The following is a 27,728-nucleotide window of genomic DNA, read 5'->3' on the forward strand; positions in this document are numbered from 1 at the left end:
CACGTAATTAACAAATCATGCACTCTTAAAAAGTTTTCCTTGTCACACACTTCTAATTTTGCCAAACTTCAATTGCAGATTTTTATTTAAGCTTTCACACTGAGCTTTCTGGGAAGTTTAATTGTAAACAAAGTAAAAAACCTGGAAATTGCTCCTTTCTTTATTTCCCTGGACAAAAAGGTTTGTATTTTTCTTCTTAACTTATGATAACAATCATGTCTTTCCTGCTACACTTTGTTAGAGAACCATGTACTATTCATAAGACTAATATTGCATGGTAAAATGTGGGCAAAGAGAAATGTGCTAGACTAATACCTACTTAATTCAAGCCTTTTTGAAAGTTTTGTTGTGCCACCACAAAAAATAAGTTATTTATAGTTGAGTTCAGATTCTTAAAAAAAAAAAATTCCCCTTCCTTATGCAGAGCACCAAAGTTAAACAGATGCCATTTTGTATGTAAAAGATATAAATGACATTGTTAAAGTTCACTGAAGAGTTGCGTTACTTTACCAGAAACACTATCAATTAAATCTCAACGTTGTTAGGAACTGGCATGACAGACTGTTTCAAATGTCTATAAATATCTTGGAGGAGTTCAGGCATCAGAACAGAAGTTAAAGAAGTAAAACTCCTAAATGTAAGAAACTCTTGGTACTCCCAGAAACTGCCTAGCTGTTCAGAGCTGCCTATTAAATAAAGCTTCAGCACGCTCTCAGCGGCCTCCAAGCACTGCTACGGCAAATAATTGCTACCCATAAAGTCTTGCATCAAATTTACAAGGCTCGGCATGGCGTTTCCTCGGGACACAGGCGAGGTTTCCATGGATTGCCGCACCTACCACCGTACTGCCATCCGTGAACTTCCCACTTCCTTGTCCTACCCGACAGCATGGCCTTTTAAAACTAAATTCCAGCACCAGCAACACTACTGGTGCTATGGATTTACAGAGGTTAGAAAAGAAAAGGGGCGGGGGTGGGGGGGGGGGGGGCGCAGTTCTTGGAGATTATGGATGAGCAAACACTTCTTTTCTGGACTACATCTGAAGTTCATATCACTCAGAAATAAGAGCATCATTCTTTAAACTGGAATAGGATGGACTTACAGAACAAATAACTTACTCAGATTAATTGTATAAGCCAGCAAAGAACTTTCCAAGGCAACCCACGTACAAACTTACCCCTTGGCTTCCTTGAAACTGGATTACCGGTTTTGATGTCACAGTATCCTACAAAAACAAGTTGGGGGGGGGGGGGGGGGGGGGGGGGAGAAGAAAAGAAAAAAAAGATTAGAGAAATTTAGAGCTGCAATGTTCACTGCCAAAAACTACTTTCCTTAATTTTTCACCTATACTTTTTTTTCTAAGGAAAAGGGTTTAGGGAAGTACACAGAATTCCAATCAAGAAAATACAAGAACTCCTGGAACAGCGATTTGTACTTGAAAACAGATAGAACTGTAATGTCACCGGTGGTACCCTTATTTCAGAAAAAGAACAGCTCCAAGATAATACCCAGATGGGCTACGCTTAGTTCCTTCCTGACCCCTAAACCACATTTCAGGCACGGAATAGCTTAACTGTGTATCTTCGGTGCTTATGTAAGTTTTGAGTTCAACAGTGGATATTTGAGGGGAAAATTTATTACAGTTCTAGGCCTGAGAACACACTAAGCGAATTTTTTCCAGTAGAAAGCTGGCAATCCATTGGGAAAGCAAACTGCAACTTCATTGCAAAATACTGTTGTTACGTTGCCCATTTCAACAGTCAGCCTCTTCCTCCATACTAATTTGCTTACATTTCAAGAAGTCCTCCTCCTGCTAGCTCCAAAACCCTTTAAGTCTGCTCAAGACAGAAACATCACTGAATTTTAGCCTTTTTTGCACCGCGATCGCACTTTTTGCTTTGCTGTGATTTTACAAAGATCACAAAGGCTTTTAAATTCAAACTCTCACCTGAGGTCTCAATTATAGGGAAAGAAATAACATACGCAAGCCAAACCACGCTAAGGTTTAAAGAAAACCTTAAATTTCAGGAGAATTATTGCTGTATTAGTTTTATTTCCTAAGGCACAGTAGGAGACAGCCTCCAGCAGCACAGGAGTTGTGCTCCACGGGGTAGGAAACCATGCTGCATGTGGGATCCCATTGGGAAGCCCTCCAAAGGGACAGAAGAGTTTACAAATAGGTTGAAACATCATTTAGAAGCAAACACATTGCCACATATACGAGAAGACACATTTCCATGGAAAAAATGCCAAGAAGAGTTTAGGAGACAAAGTCCAAACGGTGCATTTGTGTTGTCCTTTTTTGTATCACAGCGCTCGCATCTCCCAGTGTTGTAAGAGAATCTCGTCGACTTCCACAGGATTACAAAAACACACATTTACATTTAGCAGCAAAAGAGTTAACAGCTTAAAAGCCCATTACGTTTATCATCTCTCATAAAACCTTTCCAAATGCTTTCAGCCCAGGAGTGAAGAATCTAAGCCACAATACGCTGACACTGACAAAAAAAAAAATCACTAGCAAAAAAATATCCTTCTAGCACAGACGAATAAGCTCATCCTAAGACAGTCTTCAGAGCCTTTTAAGAGCTCATCCACTAAGATTTAACAGATCTGCATCACACCCTAGATTGTTACAAGATATTTATGATGGCGAGTAAAGCAAGACTATACTTGAAGCTGACAGCACTCACTTTGTGTTGTATAGCAAGTTTTATAGACCTGAAACAACCTTTATAAAGAAACAATAAACAACATCTTGCTCTTCGTACAGAGATCACTGAATTCCTTGAGTGCCACGACACTGCATACCACAGCACACTGTTCATAGACAGACTGGCCAGCTTTTTGTTCACGGTGTCAGCGTGTACTGTGCAATGTGTCCAGAAATTCATACAAACATACTTGAGCAAACAAGCATTTGAAACATTAGAAAAATCTGGATAAAAAATATCTCAGTGCGGATCTTGTCCGGCTAGTTACAGATTTGTGAAGTTCTGCAATTAATTCTGGAAAATCAGTTAAGTGGAATAGAAAGGTAATATGAAGCACATAAGTAGAGTAACAAGGCAGTAACAATACAAAAGTACTGTTACACAAATCAGGACAAGCTTTAATTACAGAATTTATTCCCTAATCTACATATAAAATGGTTTGAAGTTAAATGTGTAATCTGAAACTCAAAAATGAGTGTTCACACAAGTTAAATGGCAAACGTTAGCTTTATCTCCTTAAAGCCCCCAAATACAGCATTTCTAGGCTCCGGAGTTGTCTGTGCCTCAGGGATGCTGGGGTTTGTGATCTGCTGTGTAGGAATATCAGTATTGCGACTCCTTGCCACTCCACAGAAGGGATCACAGAGGAAGAGCTGTGTATTGGAAAGTTGTTGCACCATCCAAGTTCCCCTTTTAGGGAGAGAAGGGGAAGGCTCCTGGCATCTCAGCAACCCCATCCCTGCACTGATACAGGCATCGCTTCCCTTCTGCTGATGCCCAGTTCCTTGGCTACAGGTCATCTGAGAATGCTCATGGCAAAACACACACGCACACCCTAACCTGATTAAGGATATGAACTTAAGTCCTTGCATGGACACCTTCATTCAGAATAAAAGCAAACAGATTAATTAAGCTAAACCAAGTTAAAACCATGTTTCAATTTATATCTTCAGTTCATTTGGATTAACTTTCTCGAATGTTCTCGTATGGACAAACCCCAGTTTTAAGGGGTTCTTGCTACCATTTCCAAAATCCTTCCGTCATCTTCTAAAGAGTCACCTGATTCTTCCTCAGTGATACCAAGACAGTGTACCTCCTTCCTTACAGTTCCCTGGAAATGCCATCCCATCCACCTTTAGTGGGAAAAAGGTCTTCCCTTTTAACTAAAAGAAATCATCTGCTTGGTGGTACTGCTGTGGGTACAAGTCTGCCTTCTCCAGACTACACCAGCTTACAGGGTTCAGTAATCTTTGGTAAACCAAGGATGCTGATGAAACCTCACCTTTGTGTCCAATTAAGAGACAAAACAAGACAGATCTGTCCAAGCACCTGGCCCCCTGCACAGCCTTATCTTCCAGCTAAGAAATTGTAGCTTTGCTCTTCCACAAGGTTCACGATGTTTAAGAATAGCTACTGGAAGCTGATTTAGATAAAGACAAAACTCTAAGCAAGAAAACAACAGTTCAAGTATTTTAAAGCAGTCGCCTGTCAGCCCAACCAGCTTTCTGCTGCTGCCAGGTACCAGATGTTCTCCTCTACAGTTAACACACTCATCCATAATGGTGACAGCGCTGTTGAAGAGGTCCAAGCATGAATGAGCATGATTGCTGGGATGCACGGGGCCAGAGAACAAGCGATGTCATGGAAGAATAACAAATTTCTAAGCTATGCATACACTGAGAGCAAGCAAAGCCCCTTTAAACACACCTAAGACATTAATTACGTCTGCTCTGTGCTCGCTATTGTTTCAAAAGGCTTCCTGACGCAGGACTAAAAGGTTAGCAAATCATTACAACTTCTTCTCTATTTGCTAGTTTCTACAATGAATCTTTTAAGAAAACGCGTCAAGCTTCCTCCCATCTTACCCTAAGAGAAAATGAACTGTTTTAACAAACTGGAGAGTCCTTCATGCAGTCAAACTCACCGATGTCCTACAGCTCTACAGGAACAACTTCCAAAAAGAACATCCAAACTGCAAACACGTGGTTGTACTTCTCCAAGATCCACCCAAACTTGAATTGTCAGCTTCACCGTATCTACCCAACTTGCAGACAGACCCCAGTTATGTCAGGTGACGACAACCCACCGTTTACTTTTTAGTAATACAATTGCTTACTATCTGGAAGGCGCATTTCCATGCTTCTGTGCCCAGTTCACTGCCTTCCATAGCTCCTGCTGTATATTCTTTGGGTACAGTGGAGAAATAAAGCAGCAAGCTTTCAAACACTAAAGCTAGGCTCCTGGGATGTCAACACAAATCAAGCGCCACAGACCCAAGCACTTTTGGTCAGACAGTCCTCCAGATACCATCAGATTTTGGAAATCACAAGATTAAACCAAAAACTCATCCCCAAAGCTCCCACAAAACATTTGTCTTTTATTAGCATAGTATTATGCTCATCTTCATCCTCTAGCTTCCCCAGGCTAGAGGAGAGCTAATAACACTTAATACATACTCTGAAAACTCACAGAGACTGTGGCAATGTGCAAACAGTTCCTCGCACTTAAATACTCCAGATCTGGCACGTGGAAGCTTGAGTGAAGAGTAGGAGGAACAAGAAAGTGTCAATAAACACGCAAGAACTGAATGTAAAACTAATAAAAAACTTTATTGGGTATAATCAAAGCTGGCAAGAGGCTTTAAAAATTATTTAGAGTTAAAACTGGATGGAATATTCCTACACAGGACTAGAAAGGACATTTGAAATCTGTCAAATAACCGATTGGAAACTTCCCCATTTCTTCGGGGAAATACAGATAATTAAAGAATACGTTGTTTCGAGAAGTTTTGTTATGCATTTACTGGAATTTATACTGGAGACAGTGTTATATGGAAAATATTTGCCTATACTTAGTATCGGTGTATTTGTCTGTTTTCTTGAATGTTAAGAGTCACAAATGCCGAGCAAAGCAAATGAAAGCTTACCCTTATTTATGTTGGAACAAGGGAATTATTTTCAGAATTTAAAGGTTCTTGCAAACATTTAAAATTAGTAGCAAGAACTCCAATAAATACACAGAGAAACTATAAAGTCATGGTAACCCCAAGACTGGCATTAACAGGACATTTTGAACTGTCACGTGCAATTCCAGCCAGGTAAAGCTGCTGCTGCTGCACCTCAGAAACCAGTGAAAAAACATGAGAACAAACAGAAATTACTTAAAATTCATAAATTTCAGACTCACTAATACCCCAAAGTTCCTCTTAATTCTTTGGTTATGACTAGCTTATGTTTCTTTTGCCCACGCAGTGCAGTCCAAATATACGCATATTCCCCCTGGCTCCTCGGCACAACTGGGCAAAGAATGATAAAAAAAAAGTGTCAGATCCCAATCCAGGAGGTTCGAGCAGACCTAGATGCTTGAGAAAAGGCATCCTGCAGACCTGAAGAGAACTTAATGATTTACATTTCCACTTCCATTTTCCTTTTAAACACACCACGCAGACTTTTGAAGTAAAACAGACCAAAACCAAAGCAAATATATCCAGCATCTCATTGTGACAGACTCACAAGAGACACCTCAGAGTCCCCAAGTTCATTAGTAGCAAGATCTATAAATCCCAGGGGAAATAAATATCTTTGAATATACCCACAACTTCAAGTGACTCTGTGTGAAGTTTACCAGCAGTCAATTAGCCAAAGCTGACCCAAGGGAGAACCACTGTATATTAGGTAGAGAGAAAAGACTTCTCCCAAGACACTCCACTATTTCAAGGCTTATATTTACCTCCTAGCAGAAATACAGCAGTAAAAAGCCTCCTGAAGATTCTTTTTTTATGTCACAATGTACTGGGTTTGTGTGGCAAGGGTTTGGTGGCAGGGAGCTAACAGGGGTGGCTTCTGTGAAATGATGCCAGAAGCTGCCCCCATGTCCAATGGAGCCAATGCCAGCCAGCTCCAGATGGACCCGTTGCTGGCCAAGGATGAGCCCATCAGCGATGGTGGAAGCGCCTCTGGGATAGAATATTAAGAAGGGGAAAAAACCTGCATCAGTGGAAGAGAGGAGGGAGAATATGCGAGAGCAGCAGCTCTGCAGGCACCCAGGTCAGTGAGGAAGGAGGGCCGGGGGGGCTCCAGGCACCGGAGCAGAGGTTCCCCAGCAGCCTGCGGGGAAGCCCCCGGCGAGGCAGGCTGTGCCCCCAGCCCGTGGAGCCCACGGGGGAGCAGATCCCCCCACAGCCCAATCAGGACCCCATGCCGGGGCAGGGGGCTGCCCGCAGGGGGCTGTGACCCGTGGGCAGCCCATGCCAGGGCAGGGGGCTGCGACCCGTGGGCAGCCCACACTGGAGCAGCTCCCGGCAGGACCTGTGGCCCCGTGGGGAGGAGCCCAGGCTGGGGCCGGGGAAGAGCGTGAGGATCCCTCCCCCTGAGGGGGAAAAAGCAGCAGAGACGATGTATGACGACTGTAAACCCCACTGCCCGTTCCCTTGTACCACTCAAGAGGTAGAGAAATCAGGAATTAAGCTAAGCCCAGGAAGAAGGGAGGGATGGGGGGGTGGGGGTGGGTGGGAAGGAGTTTTGTTAATTTGAATGGTAATAAATTAAATTTCCCCAAGTCAAGTCTGTTTTGCCCATGACTGTAATACCCAAGTGATCTCCCCATCCTTATCTCCACCCATGAGCCTTTCATCGTATTTTCTCTCCCCTGTGGAGTTGAGGAGGGGATTGACAGAGCAGCTTTGGCACCTGGCATTCAGCCAGGGTTGACCCACCACACACACATCTATTACTTAGGGAATTAAAATATCATCTACCCTGCAACACAATTTCCATCTGCAATTTAAGGCCTCCCAACGATCTCACTTGAAGTTGAGGACACTAACAGACTGCAGATGGGATTGAGTCTGCTGAGACTTGAAAATTATAGTTTTGCTATTCAAATACAACATTCTCGGGGAGAAAAAAAAGTATTGGAAATTCCATGGAAATCCACAACTACTGAAGCACAAGTTTAGCTTTCTACTCAAAGAGAGGTGCCAGCAGCCATGGAGAGAATGGTCAGCTGCCAAGGTGAGAAACGCAGCCATGGGGATGCTTCTGGAGGACCCTGGGTACCCCTGCATCCTTCCAGAGATTGGCACCTGCAAACCCCCCTGTGCACAATCAGCCTCTGTGCAGGAGCAGTGCGGCACTGCGGGGTGGGATGGGTGCTCTTCACACAGCAATCCCCAAATTCGCCAGCGTACACATTTGTCTGCTCCTCCCAAGATTACCCTATTTATTACTTTGATGAGCAAAGCTTTGTCAAAGAACAAAATCACATCTGTCTGCTGGGCCCAGTTCCCCAATCTTCTATCCCATTTTCCTCTCGCCAGTGTTTAAAAGAAGTATTTGTTGTTTGGGACAGAAGCGAGTACTCAGGTTCAGTACAGATCATTTCTTAAAAGGTACTTTTGATGAAGGTTTAGGAGCTGGAGACTTACCACTTACTCTGCAAACTGCAGTTTGCATTTATTATAATCTATCATTTTCCTAATATGCATTAATGGATGCGTATTATCACTGAAATATTAAAGCACCTATAAATCCTAGCCCAAACAGCATAAGCAGCTATAGAATGCTAAAGAGCTTTTATGTCAGCCAAAATGATAAGCTGTATGTTTTAAAGTTTTTAATTGCTAAACTGCAAAATACATGCTCGTTTCCTTGTATATAATTGCATAATTTTAGGTGGGCTATTACAGCACAAACACCACTTCCTCGGTAGCTTAAATTTCCAGGATCAAAACCCAAGAGTGCCCCTATAAGAAGAAAGTTTAATTAAAAACAACAGCTCAAAAAACCACCTTTGATATTACTGAAGCTGCGGCTGTTGCAGAATTTTAACATTCACAGCTCCTTATTAAGGAAGCATTTTAAGCATACAGACTTCTGCATCACAATCCGAGCATCAAACATACCATCCCACTTGAAATACAGAAAACCACTACCTTTGAGTAAATTTACACAGTAAGACACATGATTAAGTTTAAAAAAAAAAAACACACAACCACACCAAAACTGTAGCCTCATCAAAATGCTTTGTGCCTGCAATGTAAAGCAGAAACTCAGTCCCTAAATGGACAATAGCTTGTATCAGCAAACCAGAAAGCAATTAAAACTCCACTGTCATCAAGATGTCACCCCACAGGCACGAGAGCTGAGCTAGCCATGGAGCCTGTACTCTCACGCATGCCTGGATCTTCTGATCTCATCTAATCCAGGTTAAAAAGATTCCCCTGAATAAAACACAATGTATGTGTTGATACGGTTCCTCACTGCAGAATTTGTTTGGAAACTTAAACCGAAACAACCGAGCACCACTTCCTCAGGCAGCAACGCAAACCACCCCAGCACACCTCCCTACCGCACAGCAGCTTTACAGCCAGTCCAGAGAGCTTTCTTTAAAGAGAAACTAGAGGGAGGGAGAGATGGAGCGAGAAATAGTACATCTGAAACCAGACTGGCCACCCAAACACCCATCCTGCACCCTCAAAGCTCAGGACAGCTGACAGATGCCGATGCTTGCCAGCCTCGCAGCAACAGGCTGCAGCACACGGCGCTTTGCCAGTATTTTTTACTACAACGTTGTAAGAGCAGATACCCAGCTTTTCAAATCCACCTTTCTTCGTTTCTCTCCAGTATGAAGCTCCTTGGCGGGTCCAATCTTTGCAGCCCTCCACAGCACCAAACAACTCAAGCAAAACTCATTCCAGTGATGTTTTACATACAGGGTAGTTTAAGTTTTATAGTCGAGCCCAGGGAAATTTTTTTGTTTCAACTTGGTAACTACAAGTAAAACTTTCCAGATGTGCTTCAAAAGAGTCTTTGCTTCCTAGGGCAGAACTAAATTACGTTGGTTTTTTTTCTGATCCTGTATTTGCAAAAATAAACCTTTAAACTCCAACAGAGCAGATGGCTCTGACCATAAGTCTGATACTCTGATCATCTTTAGCACCAGACCACAAACCCTGTGAAAGGTAGCTTTGGTAAGGGAGCTCCGACTTGCTGCACACACTGAAAAATCCTGGGACAAACCACACATCGCTCATGATCATTAAGCCAAGATGTTTGGCTAGCACAAGGTACAGTAGTTTTCCACTAGAAAGGAAAGCTACACCTGTATGCTATTTAGGCAATACCTTTCAGGAAGAAAACTAAAAGGAGGCCCAATTCCTTAAGAGAAATAATTAAAATATTGTCACTTGGTGTTGAGTTTACTCAGATCACTGGGTAGACCAAGTGACCTTGCCTGGCCACAGAAGAACCCGGCTATAGCAAACAGACCATCGTATCTATTGGACCAATTGCCTCCCAAGAGCAGGAACCACCAAATGACTTCTTGCAATCCCTATTCCTAAATTTCTACATCAATGCAAACACAGTAACCAAGTAACTCTCAATGAACACCAAGATGGATACAGAATTGTTCTGTAATAAGTACAAATACACAATGAGAAATGCCTGCAAGTGATGCTGCAAGGATGCAACCATCCGTCTCCAAAGAAAATGCGAGCTTTATTTTTGCAGGCAACAGACCTGGGACTTCCACAGAACACTGAAGAGTTAAACTGACCTGTCTCCAGAGAAGGGCTCACCTATTCAGGGGCAGGTTACTGCAGACACACTGCAAGAGGAGAATAAGCACTTAGGGACAGACAGAGGCATAGTCCAGTTCATTTTAAAAGCCACAAGACTTCTGTTCTAAATACTACCTCCTTTCTGAATGGCCAGTCGGTCCCTGGATCCCATTGCTGCTGCTGCCGTGACAGCCAACATCACGATGTGATGGGTATCAAGCTGCTGCAGCTCTCCACCTGGCCAAAGCTAGAAAGTAGTGCAAATGTACACCAAAACAGATGACTGCAGTCTGAGGTCAAAGGGAATGTGTATTGTAAGAAACAGGAAGAGATCAAAGGTGGTTTGGTGGCATCAAGGGCCCCTAGCTTCCAATTAACTCAGGCACAGTTACACATCTTCAGCACTGATGCAGAAGTCAGCCTCATTTGGGAATCCAAGTTTGGAGAGTACGGGTACGTTTCCCAGTGGTACAGCACTCTGTTTTTTATCTTTGCTTTTCTGGGGAGTTGAGAGAGACCTACTCATTAAGTCTAGCAGAGAAGCAATAATCATAAAGTCTCAACTCTTTACGCCTGACACCAGACTACCACAAGAGCTTAAAGGATGATTATCTGCAGTTTAATCATCACAAACTCCCACCAATTTCACTATTAACAAGATGAGGCTACTTGGTGAGGTTTTACTGTCAGAAGACCAACAGCCAACTCCCACGATTTCCAAAGGCTTGAGAAAGAAAAGCTTTTGGGGAAAAAACCAAACCACCTTTGCATCCCTGTGTAGCTTTCAGTGTCTAGGACAACTGTTCAAAGCAGTCTGGTAATCAATTAAAAATATGTCTATAATGTAAGAATTACCAAATTACAAAACATCATGCTCTTTTTTTTTTTTTAGTGTAATAACCCAGGAGGCTTCTTTCACTCCAAGTAAAAACCCCAGTAGTTTTGATACAATTACTGCATCTCTCCAAAAAGGAAGTTTCAGTTTGTTACTGGATTTTCTGCATCCATTACTCATTACAAAAGGCTGTTCCAGACCCTCACCAGAACTGAAAACCAGTAGCCTTCAAAGCTATTTTATTAGCCATTGTGGCATTCCTGAATCAAAACTGTCCATTCATTTAAACGGCCTTTTCTTTCTCTCAGGGTCTTGTCCTGTTGTCCCCATCCCAATCCTGCAAGCCAGAGATTCAAGTACCCCTTCCTCTTTCCCACAAACACGCTAGAAATCAGCAAAAGTCTGCACAGTTACTTTTATCACCATTTTTCCTGAAGGGATTTTTCTTCTGCAACTCAGACTAAAAGCAATAGAAGGTAAAACCGGGAAAGCATAAAACAAGTTGCAACAACATTTCCCAAAACACTCATACAAGGATAATGCTGTGCTGGCAAAGCCAGTGTGAAAATTTAAGTGCAAACCTAGAAATAAGTTCCACTGTTTTGTTACTTGCAAGCAACTGTATGGAGTTTGGGGGAAAAGTTAACACATTCCAAAGCCCACCCCTTTTTAAAACCAGCAACCCTACAGTCACCTGCTTATACAGGAGGAAAAAAAAAATATATTTTAAATCAAAAAATTAAGTTAGAATTTAAGTCTGCTTACATAGCCTGAATCTATTCCTTTCTTACAGAGCAGTACTGCGTATCTTTCAGCACAGCTAAATCTATTAGCAGATACTGGAAGTTAAAGATAGGGTTGAATAAAGGAAGATAAATATTGGTATTTCTAAAGCGCAGGCAAAGGAAAGCAAACCCTCTTAATTTGGTTTTGTGTTTTTTGTTTGGTTTTTTGTTTTTGGGTTGTGGGGGTTTTTGTGTTTTGTTTGGTTTTTTGTTTTTTTTTTTTTTGAACACGTGCATTTGCTTTGAAACAGTTTTCAAGAAGAAACGCCATTCCACAAAGAAATTTCCTGTTTTGCCTCCATGTATTGGAAACACTAATAAGTGTACTGATTATTAAATATTCTCTTAAGAAAAGTGCAGCAGTATGGCTTCAGCATCTGTACACATTTGCATTACAAGACAATTTAGAGAGACCATAGTCTGGCAAGAATCCCATTAAGACATCCATGCTCAAAATTCCCTGGGTAATCATCTCTTGCATGTAACACTGCTTGTTTTTGCAGCAGAATTTTATTGTAGCTATCAGATGATCTTGTTAAATTGGGAAAGGACTAAGAAAAAAAAAATACTGGCAGAAGGAAACTGAATCATCCAAAATTCCCAACTCTGCTAAAGGTGAATAGCAGTTCTGGTTTTCCCTAAAGGCTTTACTTAAACACTTTCATGAGCCAAGAATCATTAAGGAGTTTTAGATTTTCTCAGATTAATATTTTAAAAGCCATTCCTCTAGTACAAGATACCTCGAATGAAGGCTTCTGTGCTTCCTCTGAAAGAGGGAGATTTACTGTTTACTAGATGTTGGAGATGTGGCCACCTCTCAAACAAAACCAAAAAGCTTGTGAAAATGCTAAGGAAAACTATTTCAATCGTGGAAATCACTTGGCTCGCTACTGTCTATCTTAGAAATAATACTTTTCACCGATTAGCCTTTCTGAAGCAATATTGCTTTCAGTCTGTTCTGACAATGAAATCAGGTCCTTGAAATGTGGAGCTGGAGGCATTTTTGGACTGAATGCCCAAAAAGGATCACAGCAGCTACCCAGCATTTCTATTCCTGACCCTTCCCACCTTCAATGGGTTCAAATTTGAAAAGTGGATGCAACTGAAAAGTAAAGATTTTTATAAACTTCACTGAAAATATTTAGAATTTAGCTATTAAATAAAGGCAAGACCAAGATCTGTTTCCCCTTGCTGGGGAACGGGAAGCAGAAGTTGGCTGGCAGTGGCAGCAAGCCGGCCATCCAGCAGAGACACATCCAGACACCCACATCACGGAGAGAGGGCCAATGGGGGACCCGGTTCTGTGGGATGAGACTTTGTCATTTGTGCTCTCAGCAGCAGAACAGCCACCGTCAATATTCACCTGCTCTTCTGGCCAGCTACATTCTGTTTAAATGCTCCTTTTCTTTCAAACTCCGCACTTAATTTTGCCAAATTCCTTTCCTGAACTGCTATCTGACCCTACTGGGTCAGCAACTGAAGCCTGAGAAGGGCTGTACCACTGCACAGGTAACTGAAACAACTCACCTTTACTTCTCCTATTGCCGTGTAAATATAACACAAGGGTCTTCCAGCCAAGCATCTTCCAAAACAGTCACAAAAATCATCAGTCTTAGCCCAAGTTAATGGGTTTTTTCTGAACTGCTACCCTACAAAAGCTGCTTACAGACAATTCTCTGACTGGTCTCTACCTTTAACGACTATAAAGCACATACATCTCCACTGTACTGGCCAGACACAAGACGTGGATGAAAGTCACCCTCACACTTAAGAGCTGGGAGTAGTTAAATAGTTAAAAGAAAGCTTTTCCGTAACCAGCTGTATTGAGTACATGTACTACAAATATTTTGGGTTTAGCTTTTGCACTGTAAAAAACCCTCAACCATCAGAAGAAAATGTTTCCCAAATTAATACAGAATACATGTCATGACAGCACATCTAAAACAACTCCCCCTCATTCCCATCATAAAGTTTCCATAACTGATTAAAACACACAAGCTCTTCCATCCAAGGCTGAAGGCCATGCTCTGGAAGTGATGTAAAGCGACTACAGAATCAGATTTAGAGTCAAGACTCATTCCATTTGCCCTCTGTCAGAAGCTTTCCTTCTGTGACCTTACATAAAGTGCTTCACCTCTGGGTTGAAACTCCTCCATCTGTGAAACAGCTAACATTTCCCAGGTGGCATACGGAGACACCACCACTTCATGTGGCATTTACTGGAGACCATTCAGCTCTCATTGCAAGAGCAGGATTGCACTGGTACCTCCAAAATCAAGGGTTTCCAGCCCAGAGACCCTTAGATCCTAGGAGATGTTCACAGAGCAGCAGAAGATACACAAAAAAAAAAATTTGAGCATATTAAGAACAGCTTAATAAAACAACTTGCTGTTCTGGAAAACTTTGTAAGAGATGACAGCTCAGGCAGAATTTTAAAACCACAACCTTTAAGCTATACTGAAAAGTAAGAATTAATTTAAATACAATTTATGCAAAAATGCCCAAGTATTCCAATATTGCTAGCTAGCTCAAAGTCTGTCTGAAAGAAAGGAGTAAGGATACTCTCAAATTACACCAGGTGGATTTCACTGAATACTGAGGGAGTCCAGCTCAGACTTCAAGCACCATTCCAACAGTAGTCTTATAAAAATGCTGAATAGGTACAGTTAGCTAGAACTCTCAGTTAAAAATAAATATTTTAAATTACTTCCAACATACCTGCTTTATTGTGTTCCTCACTGATCTGTAGGTTTCTATTATTTTTTAAAACAGTTTTTCTTTCACCCATCAGGTTAAAAAGCCACTCAGACAGAAAGAGAAGCTGGTTAATTACAGCTAGAAAACTGGCTGTACACAAACTGCCAGCAAATGTGCAGTTAGATCAAGCTTGTGGGGGACAAAAAAATCTGTCAGTTTGGCATCTTAGGCACTACATGTAACAAGCAGATAATTCACCTTTTCAGACCCAATCAAGGTAACATTGCTTCTGTAGCAAAGATGTTACTTTAAGCAGTTTTACCAGCTCTACATCAGGCTGCTCACACAGAGCAAGATGAGACATTTAATATGTTTAAATCAAAGCAAGCGATTAAACACAGCAACACTGGGTTACAACCTATAAAACAGGAATAGTGAAATATCAGAAGCTGACAGTTGTTTCTGACCTAGTTTTAAGTGGAGAGCAGTCCAAGAGCCAAAAAGACTGAGGCGAGGCTGAAGGTGCTGAAATTCCAGTACTGGAGCTTGAAGTGCTGGGGAACAGGATTAGAGCAAAGCCCTCAGACATTCAAACTACTGACGAAGCTTCACAGAGAACAAGGAACTTAAGGTTCAAGAGCTTTAGTTCAATGTCAAGTGACATCCTGGGCAGGAGGGTTTAAGCAAGACGGCGATGAAGTAGCAGACACTGCAGGACCTCCTCGCCGTCTTGCTGAATGGTGGCTATGGAGCAGCGAGAAGCCAAGGCTAGGGGGAGATAATCTCAAATTCTGAAACACAGGAAGAAATAATTTTAAAACAGCATGTGCATATTCTGGAAGATATTTTAGCTGCTCTTCTTCGGAGAAGGCAAATGTGCTGTCAAACACCTGTGCTCATTTGCATAACAAGAGAAAAATTAAAACCCCGTAATGCGAGCAAAATGCAAGTGCTTGGGTGCTGAGGGCTACCTAGAGATACAGGGGGGCTGTCAAGTGATTCCCCACCCCCACCCCCCCCCCCCGAGCCATTCACATCTCCCCCGTTCTGCTGCTCCAGAGCCAAATTTATTTCCACCAGGCAGCTACACGCTGGCTTTAAGCCTCATTAAGAAGCAGTATGTTGCTGGCCTGACATGTCAGATTTTTAAACGACCTTTGTACCAAGACCAGTGTTACCAAGCTGCTAAGAACAGAAAAGGAAAAAAAAAAAAAAAAGGTAGTTTTCCATGATTAGGAGAGGTACATTCTGGCTGCTTGCGTTTATTTTAGTTCAAGAAAACCCACCTGTCAGTAAAGCAAGCCATAAAAAAAAAAAGCACAATTCTCTCTGAAGGGCAGCTGTGACGGCATCAGCACTGTTAGCCATTCTTAACATTGTACTTATCACACAAGGTAAACAGGAGTGACTATCAGTTAATGAACAACACAACCCTAAGGCTGAATTTTAAAGCGTTTTTCTCCACTGCAATCTTTTAATGAAAATACAGCAGTTCTAACCCACCGAATTTGCTTACGAAAGCCTAATGTATTTTAGGACGTATTAAGACACCAGGGCTGATTCATTTGCCTATGTGCTCATAGGATGGCTTAAACGAGCTGCTGAAACATCAGTATGATCCTTATCTTCCACACAGCTTTCTATATTTTTCTCTTGCAAGAAAAGTAGTAAAGGCAATTTAGAGATCAGATTGACGAACTCGTTCAACCATCCCAGAACACATCTCACCTAACATACACACTGCTGAGCGTAGGAAAACAAGCCTGGACCAGTTTTCTCCTTGTGCCCAACTATATCCTATTGACACTTAAAGGGAAGCATAATTACTAGCCTGACAAAGTTCTGCTTAAGACAATCTTCAGATGTTCCTCAGGGAGTCACAGCCAGCCCTGCTGGAAGACTCTACGACAAACCAAAGTCAACAGAGCCTGGATCCTAAAGGAATCCAAAAGAAATCCGACCACCAACGCCGCATGAGCCAGAACAACATCAAAAGCTAAAGCAAGATGCTCAGACACTGCTTCTTTTGGCCTTCAGGCACACAGAGGTGCTCCAACACTGACCAGTACTCTGGGTACACAACCCAACAGAAACTCAGTATTCAACAGGGATGTCACTGAAATTTCATACCGTCTCACCATCTGCATGGGGGTGTTAAGTGATAAACGCAAATGTCAGGTTTTTTCTATCACTGAGGGAAGCTGCCCACAAAAAAAATATCCAGCTGAAAGTATTATGCAAGACAACCCCACCAGATTTTCTACCATGTTATAACCTCATCATGTTACGTACCCACCACTAACGCAGCACTGCTAACTGCCTCCTTGGAAACACCATCTTCCAGGGGTGCTTGCTTTCTCCGATAGAAAAGCAAAAGCAACTGCCTGAAGAAGCCACTACCGAGTTAAACAAGGTACTGCCTTTCCTTCAGTGAGAAGCACAGAACGTGCACTGTTTCAGCTATGTCTTTATTTGCACTGCCAGGCTGGTTGGTAACAAACCTGCTCCAAAAATAAAGCGACAAACAGCAAAAGAAAGAACATACTCTTCTAAACTGGCAAAAACCTCCCTCCAAAAAAAAAAAAGTGTCAGATGTTTCTTTGCTCCCCGCAAGGACACCTGTGAAAGTTCAGATTACAACAAATTCCAAAAATGAACATGAAAATTTTTCAGATAAGAAGAGTAAAAACATACCACCGCTGCTGACTAAATAGAGATTGACCACAGAGCTGCAAAAAGACTCCCTGGGTCCAAGCCCAAAGTCCCCGAGAGATTTCATACCTTAAGATAGAGAATCTCTCTTGCCTGACAGAGTGAGTCGAGGCAGTTAATCTAATTCATACATGCAAAAGAAGTGGTATGGCCACTGAGCCAGCACTTAATTGTCTGACCAGAATTTTTGGTCTAAATATAACAATCTGTGCAATTTCTAGTTAGCTGAAACGTTTTGCTTTCTTAACTGAGCCCATCTGAGGTTAGATTAAAAGTGTGTTTCTTCCTGCTGTCAGCATCCATAAATTTAGTCTTAACGACAAGTAAAAGGCCTTTATATTGAGTTAAAAGGCCTTAATTGTACGAGAGCATTAAAACTTGTGACGAGATGCAGGCAGCACCTACATTAGATATGTTTCCAGTGCAAATGACGGCAGAGTAGGAAGGTCATGGAAACATGCCTGACGCTCCAGTATCAAACCTTCTAGGTAATAAATCTTTCCCCCCATCCCTTCATGTTAAGAAACCCAAAAAGAAAGTGTTCTAGATTTTAGCGCAGTGATCACTACTGTACCATTTTAATGCATGAAGAACACAGTCCTTAACCCATAAGATTTCAGAATCACGCTTCCAGAAAAATATTTGCAATTGGTTTTAATCACCACTATGTTCCATGTCAACTAAAGCACATATTTAAAGTCTAAGATATTTCATTTACATTTGTAAAGGTTAAGTATGTTTTACTTTATCCTTTATCCATTACCACCTCCCCCTTCCTATTTCCACATTTCTAAAGATCAAACAAAAAGCCGCTGCCTTAGCAAAGCTGTGTGTTTCAGGACTCTCCATCAGCACAGATCTGCTCCTAGACTCCAGGCTGGGAGAACTGGTTTATTACAATACACTTGCTCAGCTGCATCGTTCTCTTTTAGAAAAAAAATCACACTCTTTCTGGAATAAAAGAGGATTGGTAGCCATCCATTACACCTGTCAGACCACCTCTGAAGCGCACAGAGCCCAGGAGCTTTTGGAAGCTGCATGGTAGCCACCCTCACCTCTTTGATGGCATCAGCGAATGTGGACCCCACTAATGCAGGATGCACTTCAGATCTGACAGCAGGAAAAACACACAGGAGAAGTATCAACAGCCTCCTTATCTGACCATGAAGAGCATGTAAGTACACAAATAACTAAAGGTTCTTTCTATTATTGAGTATCTACTGGGAAAGAAGGAAGCAAGAGCTTGTGGACAGGACCACCACACTCCCACCAAAACACACCTGCTCTGGCAAGCACGCAGGGAAACAGTGAACAAGGTCACGGTGCAGGTGTCACTGAGCACTTTTCAGGAGAAATTGGTCAGCAAAGCTCCTACGCACTTCTTAAGAGACTATTTATGGGAGCAGAAGTTGTTCTTAACTCTGAGAAGCAGCAGCAGAGGTCACGATTGGGGCTTCACCGGCTCTGATGGCTGAACAACCCTTGAAGCATGAACAGGTGCCATCAGTGTTTTCAAAAACCTATTTTAACGACACAGGAACTATCAGTTCAGAGCAAAGTCCTGCTCAGCCCTGTCTGTTGTCAACAGCACCCACATCAGACGCTGCTGAAGGAAATGAAGAAACCCTGTGACAGAAGGCTGCTCCCCTCTCTGACCTGCCTCAACCTCTTCCCAGCTCCAGTCATTTTACAGCAGTTTCATTCTGAATCATGAGTTTACGCCTTCGTTTTGGGACAGCGTGCTAAAGCCCCACAAGTCAGGGAGTTAATGGGTTGCTACGACCTAATCAGGCCTGCCACACCACACCTCCGGCAAGTGTCAGACGCACAGGGAACAACTTCAAAGGACCAGCAGACCTTATGCTCTCCCTATGAGCAAGGGCTGCTCCCTTCTCCAGGCTCCTGGTAGAAAGGTGAGCCCAGCAAGAGCAGACTGACTTGCCTTATATGGCTTCCGAGGCACAATTTCCGCTTGCCCAAGCTCAAGCTGGGTGGAAAAATTTGCTTCCTTGCTACTCCGCCCATCCCGGGCTCTGAAAAGCATCCACCGAATCCTGGATCTGAAAGGAATGGAAGAATTTACACTGACATCTGTACAGAGCTCAGCTCCCTGGAAGAGATAAAGCCATGGTTTTGGCAACAAGCTAGAACCCCTCAAACACCAGGGGAGAAGCGGGAGCCGAAGAGCCGACACGCAGAGATGCATAGAGGAGTTGTAGCCACAGCTTTTATTCTTTGCATACCACACGACCAATTTTTCTTGCTATTCAGATGCACTTAAGCCTTTTAAATTTCATGGCAGCAAGCTTTACAAATTAATTATGAGTTGGGAACATTATTTCCTTTCACCAATTTATCCATAATACTCTTTATACCAGGAGCTTCGTTTTCAGAATCGAATTAACGCAGCCTCAGCTCAGGTTTACACACCATTTTCTGCACAAGTCCATACTTCCTCTGGCAGTTACTGTTAGTGTGACTGAAGCCTGTCCTACCTTCTGGTCACAGGAAGGTTAAGGTAATCTAGGTCCATGTCATTACCAACTTCTCCGAGCATCAGAGAAAAACTCTCAAACTTACCCAACACAGACCAATCCTCCTGTTCGCTGACATCCACACTCCTGAGTATCTGCGGATGCAAGAAAGCTGCTGGCTAAAAATGAGGCACAGTAGCTGCAGTCAATTAAAAGGCTGCTTCGCGCTCAATAAATGCTCTTATTTTGTTGATTACCGTGGGGGTTTTATTTCTAAAAACGTGTGCATATCGGCTTTTTCTAGCCTTGATTGCCTATGCCAAGATCATACCTTTTTCCACAGCAGATTTTTCTCAGTGTAAGAACCAGGGAGAGATTTATCTCCAGCCATCCAGTGGTTTGTCTTTACTTTCATCTGCTCGTCACCAAATGGCAGAACCCGGCTTATCCACACACAGATTCTCTCAGAAGAGAGAAAAATGGTGGCAAAGGAGCTTAAAAAACTAAGTTCTGCCAAGTCCCTTGTTCCCTTCTTTTTTGGGGACTGGGAAAGACAGAAACACAGCCCATTTGATTTCCTCATAGAAACCAGGAGCCAAAACCAACTGAAATCAGCGCCGGAGCTGGAAAGGTACAGTAAAACTCACACAAACATAAAGTCTAGACACTGAAATGTGGAAATATGATTCAAATAACCACAACTGGCACATAATGTATTGATTGCAGCCCATCACAGAACAGGCCCTCAGCGGGTAAGAATATAGAAAGATTAAATTAGCATCTTCCACCTCAGTTGTAGAAAAGATGGATCCTTTGGGCACACTGATATGGACTGAGCTAGCATTCCTTCCATCCTGCTGGGCTTTTTGCTAGGCTTTTAAGTAACACATCTGCTTTTGCTAAATAATGACAATTGGCTTAAACTATCCTCAGAGCACCGATCCTGTAGGAACAAAACTACCATGGGTGTCAGATGGCTGCGCTTACCAAAGCGAGACCCATCAGCTGAACTACATGGGCCTGAAAATATTCAAGCCACGTAGTCAAAAGGATGTTTGTACTGATGAAATCTAAATACTACAAAGGTTCTGGCAACTAGTTGCTTTTTAGGAAGTTTCACAGCACTTGCTAAACCCCATCACATGCAGGCACAGAATGCCTGCATCTACCATTAAACCCAATGGCGTGGTCTGGAACGGGACCAAAGCCGGCAGCATAACTCAAGCCTTTGCTCGCAGTGCTATGCACAGATCATCCTTCAAGATGCTGGCTCCAGCCTTCTCCCTGCTATGCCCTGCTTTCCTGCAGAGCAGTATGCCCCAGGACGGTGCCCAGAGCCTCCCTAGATGGTTGCGGGTTCTGCACACATAAGAAGAAACAAGTAACTGGTGGCAGCTGCCCTTAAGAGACTCTGTAAAAGAGTAAAGCATCTTGGTTTTCCCTGAACGCCCTGGGCTAAAGTACTCTCTCCCACGTATCAAAAGAAAAGTTCTGTTGCACAGAGGGAAAGCATAGGGTTAACTCCAATCAGACCGTACCAGATCAGGGAAGACAAGGTAGGTGGAGGTGGGCAGCTAAGTCAAGTCCGGCACACAAGCAGTAACCTCTTTTTGAGTTAAACAAATGCTGGTTTCTTTAAATTAAGAAAGGCACTAGTCCAATGTAAAGAAAGGAGAGACCAAGTGCACAGAGCAGTGTTTTTTCTAGACTGCCTTTTTACTGGAGCAATGCAAAAAGGATTGGATTTTGGAAGTCTGCTCTGCCAATGCAGCAGTGATACACACCACCACTCTGCAAACCAACCCCTGAGGGGTTTATCATGCTCTTTAAATACATTAAGTTCTTTGGGGGGAGAAAAAAAACAAAAACCAAACCTTAACAAAAACATCGCCAGTCAAAAGGCAATACTAGGTTACCATGGTGTGTAAAAGTTGCCTTATGTACATGGGATGTTTCTAAGCAACACATGAGCTACCATAGAAAACTCTTCCTATCAGCAAATCCAAGCTCCTTTCCTGGATAATGCATCTAGGTCAAGTTAAGGCACGTTGAATGTAGAAGCCTAGTTTTGGTGATGTCTCCTCTGTATCCACCCTGTGTAAAATATTAGCATAGTTCAAGTTATCGAGCTTTTTTTATTTTTCATTAGCATTAGGTTTACTCCAGATAATGGTTCCTCCAGAAACAGCATTAACCTTAATTATTCAGAGGTAACTTGATATCAGCCTTCCTGACATTATGATGCTGAGCTGATGACCACGTTTCCCCCTTCAACTTCTCCTCTCATTCCCCAAAACCCAAATAAAGCCAGCACATTACACAACCGTGTTCACAAACTAGGGTATCCAGTACAGGATCCCAGACATACAGTATCTCTTCAAAGTCTACCTAAACCCGCGCAGCCACTCCATCCATTCAAATGCATTCCCTTGTGCATTAGCAGCAAAACCACTAAGTCAGCCAAAATGTATTCTTCTCCCATGGATTAGCTGGCACAAATGAGTACGAGAGTGACGCATGCAGTCTGTCCCTTCCCATTTTTCAACATGCACAAACACCAGGGATTTTGGAGACGCTTCACAAGTTTATGCTTACAAGTTACAGGCAGAACAGAGTTTAAATTGAATGACTATGAAACACGCAAATCGTTTAGGAGATAACATGTTTATTTACTAACAAGACCTCAAATGCTTTTTTCAAACAAAACTTGCCCTCCCTCGCCAGTGATAAAGGCTCTTCTGCTATCCCAACAGAGTCGGCACTATGCAAGTGAACTATTTCAACAGTCACCAACCTTCTGCCAAGCAGCACTATGACAAAAACTAACTAAACAGGACAGAGCACTTCAGACTGGTTCAGAAAAAAACCCTGATGCTGGAGGATCACCCACAGAATCCACGCTCTGCCAGTCACTGGCTCAGGGTGAGCACAGGAGCCACTCAAGGCAGGATTTGCTGCAGCACACGCCGGCCAGCTATCACTTGGACATTGACTGCTCCAAGAGACTCACTTGCACAGTGTTTGATCAGATATGCTTCAGAGAAAAGTAAAAAAAAAATAATGGCTCTCCTTTCTCCCTTTGCTGCTGTTTAAGTGGAATAAGAAACCAACTATAGAATATGCTGAAAAGGACCAAGGTTTAGTCTTGCTGGGTAACGAATACAATCACCAGGATCCAGCTGCTAGAGCCATTGATACGGGTGCCAAAACACTCCACTTGCCTATCTTTAAAAAAAACACAACACAAACCCACACCACCACCACAGCCTCGCCTCATAAAAATAATCTAAGGGGTTAATCTTCCAGCTTGCTTCCCCCAGTATAGCTAGAAAGCAAAGCTGTTAATGCCCAAACTCCAACTTCTCCAATTAATGGTGTCATATGATTTGCTGATAAAAAACAGATCACATTTGGAAAAAAATTTTAAAAAGCATTATCGGTCACAAAGACACTGTCACAAACTTTCTATTCTCCCTTGGCACATCACCAATTAGACCTACTTCTTTAGTCTGCTACCACCAGTACAAAAAAAAAAGCATAATGGGTTTATAATTTGCCACCGAATCCCATAGCAACTGTACGTCACTTTAGATGTAAATTACAGACAATTCTTTCCCATGCAATTTGAAAACTATAGAGATGAATCTATAATTTGAGCAGATCCAAATGGTATATGGTTGAGAGAAAAAGCTACCCTAAATAATTGAAAGGAAACTGCCACAGGCCAAAACATTCCTCAAGCACAATGTTAAATGTCTCTTTGTCCCCTTCCTTCAAATGGGAGGTGCCACATTCAGGTCAACATTAAGAACATTTAGCAGGAGTTTAGCAGTTCAGTATGTTCTGCATATCCTGTCCCATTTTTGCTGATTGGGAGGAGATGTACGTGTACAATGAGCTTCCTTTCCAGCCAGCCTCCTCTGATTCATTTAGTCATGTCACCGACTCATGTTCCTGATGTCGTAATAGCTTCAATTTTGACGGACTACAGCATCAGTGAATTAATAGGACAGGAAAAAACAGGTTACAGGAAAGGAGAAGTGATGCAAAAAGCTTTAAGATAATTCAATGAATTTTGATTTGAAAGCCGGATTGTTCTTCTCCTCCTGACACCTGCAAGCAGCTTTCAATTCCCAAGTCAGCATGAATACGCATTACCCTAAAGACCCTGTAATGACAGCAGGAGGCTTCATTTTGTATTTCATGCTTTAAACACAGCAAGATGAAGGCATCTGTAACAACCTGCTCCAAAAGCAAAGTCTGAAAAAGTTCTGTCAATAAGCAGTGACTATGAGGGGTCGGTTTAAGCCTAACCACTGAGAAATAACTTCTGTCACTGCCAGTTTAAGAAGAGCATAGAAGGCACAGAGATGACTTGGGAAGCCCCGTCTATCAGACCACAGTTCCAAAATTCAGTTCAGCTAGTAGAGCACAGGGGCAATGCGCTTTGGTTATCACAGCTTAGCCCCCAATAAATATTTGTGCATCTGTCAAAGTTCACCAGCGAATCAACGGGTGGCTTATCTTCTTTCCTCCTCCCCTTCCTCCTCTTTTTTTCTTCTACCTCTCTTTCTTCCACCTGCTTCTCTCCTCCTTTTTTATTGTCTTTCCTCCTCCCCTTCCTTCCTCCTCCTCTTTTTTCTTTCTCCTCTTCCCTCCTCCCCCTCCCCCAGCGCCCTCCCTCACCCAACCCCTCCCTTCCCCCCCCCCCCCCCCCCCCACCCCCCCCCCCCCCCCCCCCCCCCCAGGTTGCTCCATCCTTCCCTTCAGCTCCTCCATCAACGGCTTCACCGCCCGTGGCTGCAACCTGGACCTGCTGCTGGACCTGGAACCCACCAAATCCCTCCAGGCGGCCACACCAGACGCTCCGACACTGGCTGCACTTTAAGTTGTGCATTAAGGCTTCTTCTTATCCAGAAACCCCCATGACGTTGCTAAAAAACCCAGCGTGAAAAGCAAAAGATGAATGCCACAGATGGAGACATACAACCTTGTCAAGTGCAGAGGACAGGGTCCATGATAAAGAACAAGAGAGGAAAACAGGGCAGGGGCACGAGGAGTTCCCTTGCACCTGGACATGAGCAGCAAGAAAGCTGGAGGCAGACCAGTAGAGATGGTGAAAAGTCATGCTCTGTCTTTTTTTTTGGGGGGGGGGGGGGGGGGCTGAGAAGGCCTAAACAGAGCCTGTGCACAGACCCAAGGGAGCGCAGAGAACCAAAAGTTGTTTTAGGCTCACACACCAGATCAGCTCCATTTCATCAGCGGACAAACTGACTTGGGACACATTTTCCACCGCTCAGCCTTCAGCTGCGGAGCTCAGCAGTCAGCATTCAAGTTTCACAACTGTGTGGAAGCAGTTTCAGGGGCAGCAAGTTTCACAAGGAGCAGACGGGCGACATCTTAAAGATGTCCCCTAGGAAGCTAGTGTTATTTTTAAGACTCCTGTTTCTTTCAGGTGAGCATAACCCCCTGCTACTGGAGAAATACTTTTAAAGGCCGCAAGGAGCCAAAAGCCCTGTGATCTGGACCTCTTCAGCAGCAGCTCCACGTTCTGTGCAGGATACAGGAACAGCTTGCTGAAACACAAGAGTTGGGCATCAATATACAGACCCACGACCACCTTCTTCACCAGGACACAGGCGATTTAGTAGACACCCAAGCAGGAGAGACTCAAGACGACAAATATCTGTTTGTCCATAGGCCTGCTGCCTGATCCACACATGGTACAGCTCCACACCAAGAATGCAACTGCTCTGGCACAAGGGACACTAAAAACAAATGGCAGCTCGCCCGGCTGGGTGATCATTTTTGGATTATGTAATCCCAATATATTATTATTAGACCAAGAACAAACTCAAGCAAGCAACTGAAGACATTACCCTGCCTGTTCTGGCAAAGAGACAGAGCCTTGTCGCAGAAATTGCACTGACGTGCTATCCTGGTGCATGAAACAGGTCAGACTGCACACATGTTGGACTTCAGGTAACACAAACAACAGTATTGGATTCCAGGCCATTCTACATATTACACAACGTTGCCGTCAGTTATACTACATTTAAAACCAAACCGAGCAGGAGAAGCCTTAGCAATTTTTTTCCATTTACCTACTGCAGACCAAAATTAAATCTGAGCCTAGACTAGACAAACACACACACCGAAGGTGTGTTATAAAGTCGCTTCTTGGCATCGCCAGAGCCAAGCATTTCAGGGGAAGCAGAGACATCCAACAAACTGGAGAAACTGTTTATAGAACAAATGCAGAATGAGCATATGTGTTTAATAGCCCACTAATTGTTGCGTTATTCACTAGACAAACAAGCGAGCTCTTCTGCCCTTATCCTTTCCTGCCCATTTAATCACCAGTAGCCTTTGACTATTTCTCTTTAGGGTGGTGGTGAAGGAAGCAAAGTTCATTAGTGGCCATTGGCCACCAAACAATCTAGAAACCAGACTTCATTTAGAAAATAAACACCACCATTCATGTGTGACATGGACTCAGAATAGCTTCCCAAAATATTTAACACAGCTGCCTGTAGTCTTCCTACTCTCCCTCTCCCAAAAGAAAAGGCTTTCCTAATACATAGGAAAACATTTCTTCTCATTGTTTGCTTTCTTTTTCAGAGAAAAAAAGCTAGTACCTCAGTCTGTCCAAGTCACTTATTGCTACTGACTTCTCATAATGCTGATAAACACTCATTAAAATATAAGTTGATAAATCCTGGTACAGTAATTACCTTCGGCCTCATACAGACATTGCCCAATTCAGTGATGTGATGTAACCAACACCCTAAATTAAAAATAGTGTTGTGACAACATATGGTTTATCCTACAGAAGCTGGCAGGCAAGACGCTCCTAATGACAAATAGGTTAGGTTCCCAGCTTCCCCCTGCTCCCTGGCAAGGTGAGGAGACAGATACGCTCTTCACAGGATCAGAAGTGGAAAGGAAAAAAAAAAAAACAACCCCACCATAAAATTACAATAAAAAGGACAGCTTTTAATCCCTCTCTGGTCCATCCTAGCGACAGATGCCGAGTATTGCCATTATTCTTTATTTACATGACTAATAAGCTCTCTGGATGCATTTCAAGGAAATGTCTCAGAAAAGACAATCTGGAAATTTCAAAATAGAGCCCCAGCCTGAGCCTGCCCCTCCGGGGGGAGCGGAGCACTGGGCCGGGGGGCACACAACCGGGTGCCCCGAGGAGGTGGCAGTAAGTAAGGGACATCCCCACACACCCCCAATTCAGGATGCCAGCACCGGGGATGGACCCACCCCGCCCCCCCTAGGGCCATGGCCCCCCGGGCCACGGAAACCCACGTTCACCGGGGGGGGGGGGGGGGGGGGGGGGGGGGGGGGTGCGCACCCTCTCACACGCTCACCGGGGCGGGGGTGTGCATCGACGTCCCTCGCCCCCCTCCCTTGCCACTTACCGGGGACTGACGACAGCTTCCACTCACCTACCGGGAGGGCCACCAAGAACCCCCCACCCCCCCGCCATCTACCGGGGGGTGGCACCGAGACCTCGGCTCCCGGGCCCCCACAGTCACCCACCGCGGAGGGGAGGACACACCGTGGTCGCCCTAGCAGTTACTGGGGGGTACGCAGACATCTCCCAGTCCCCCCCCCCAGGTACTTCACCGGTGATCACAATTCCCCCCTCCCCCCAATCACATACTGGCGGGGCCGCACTGGAGCCCCTCAACCAGCATTGGGGGGGTACTGGATGCCCCCGGGGCGTTACTGGGGGGGACACAGCGAGGCCCCTCCTGCCTCCCTCAGGCGCCCGACAGCAGGGCCGCCCCCCCACCCCCCCGGTTTCCCCGGTCACTCGCGGGGAAGCGGGAGTCCCCCCCCACCTCCTCAGGCCCTCACCGGTGAGGGCCTCACACCGAACGACTCCCCCGCCCCCCCCCAAGTCATCTACCGGGGTCCGCCCCCCCCCCGTCA

The 27,728-nt window shown here is 43.7% G+C and overlaps 1 protein-coding gene across 1 annotated transcript in view; it reads right to left on the reverse strand.

The window, feature by feature from the left end:
• The window catches only part of ELL (elongation factor for RNA polymerase II), a 53,793-nt gene that overhangs the window by 25,719 nt on the left and 346 nt on the right, over positions 1-27,728 (reverse strand). Inside the window, exon 2 of the mRNA XM_040590149.1 lies at positions 1,178-1,225. Coding sequence (XP_040446083.1) covers positions 1,178-1,225 — 48 coding nt within the window. The remainder of the gene's footprint in view (positions 1-1,177; positions 1,226-27,728) is intronic.

Source organism: Falco naumanni, chromosome 4 (assembly GCF_017639655.2).
Source record: "Falco naumanni isolate bFalNau1 chromosome 4, bFalNau1.pat, whole genome shotgun sequence".
Lineage (NCBI taxonomy): Eukaryota > Metazoa > Chordata > Aves > Falconiformes > Falconidae > Falco > Falco naumanni.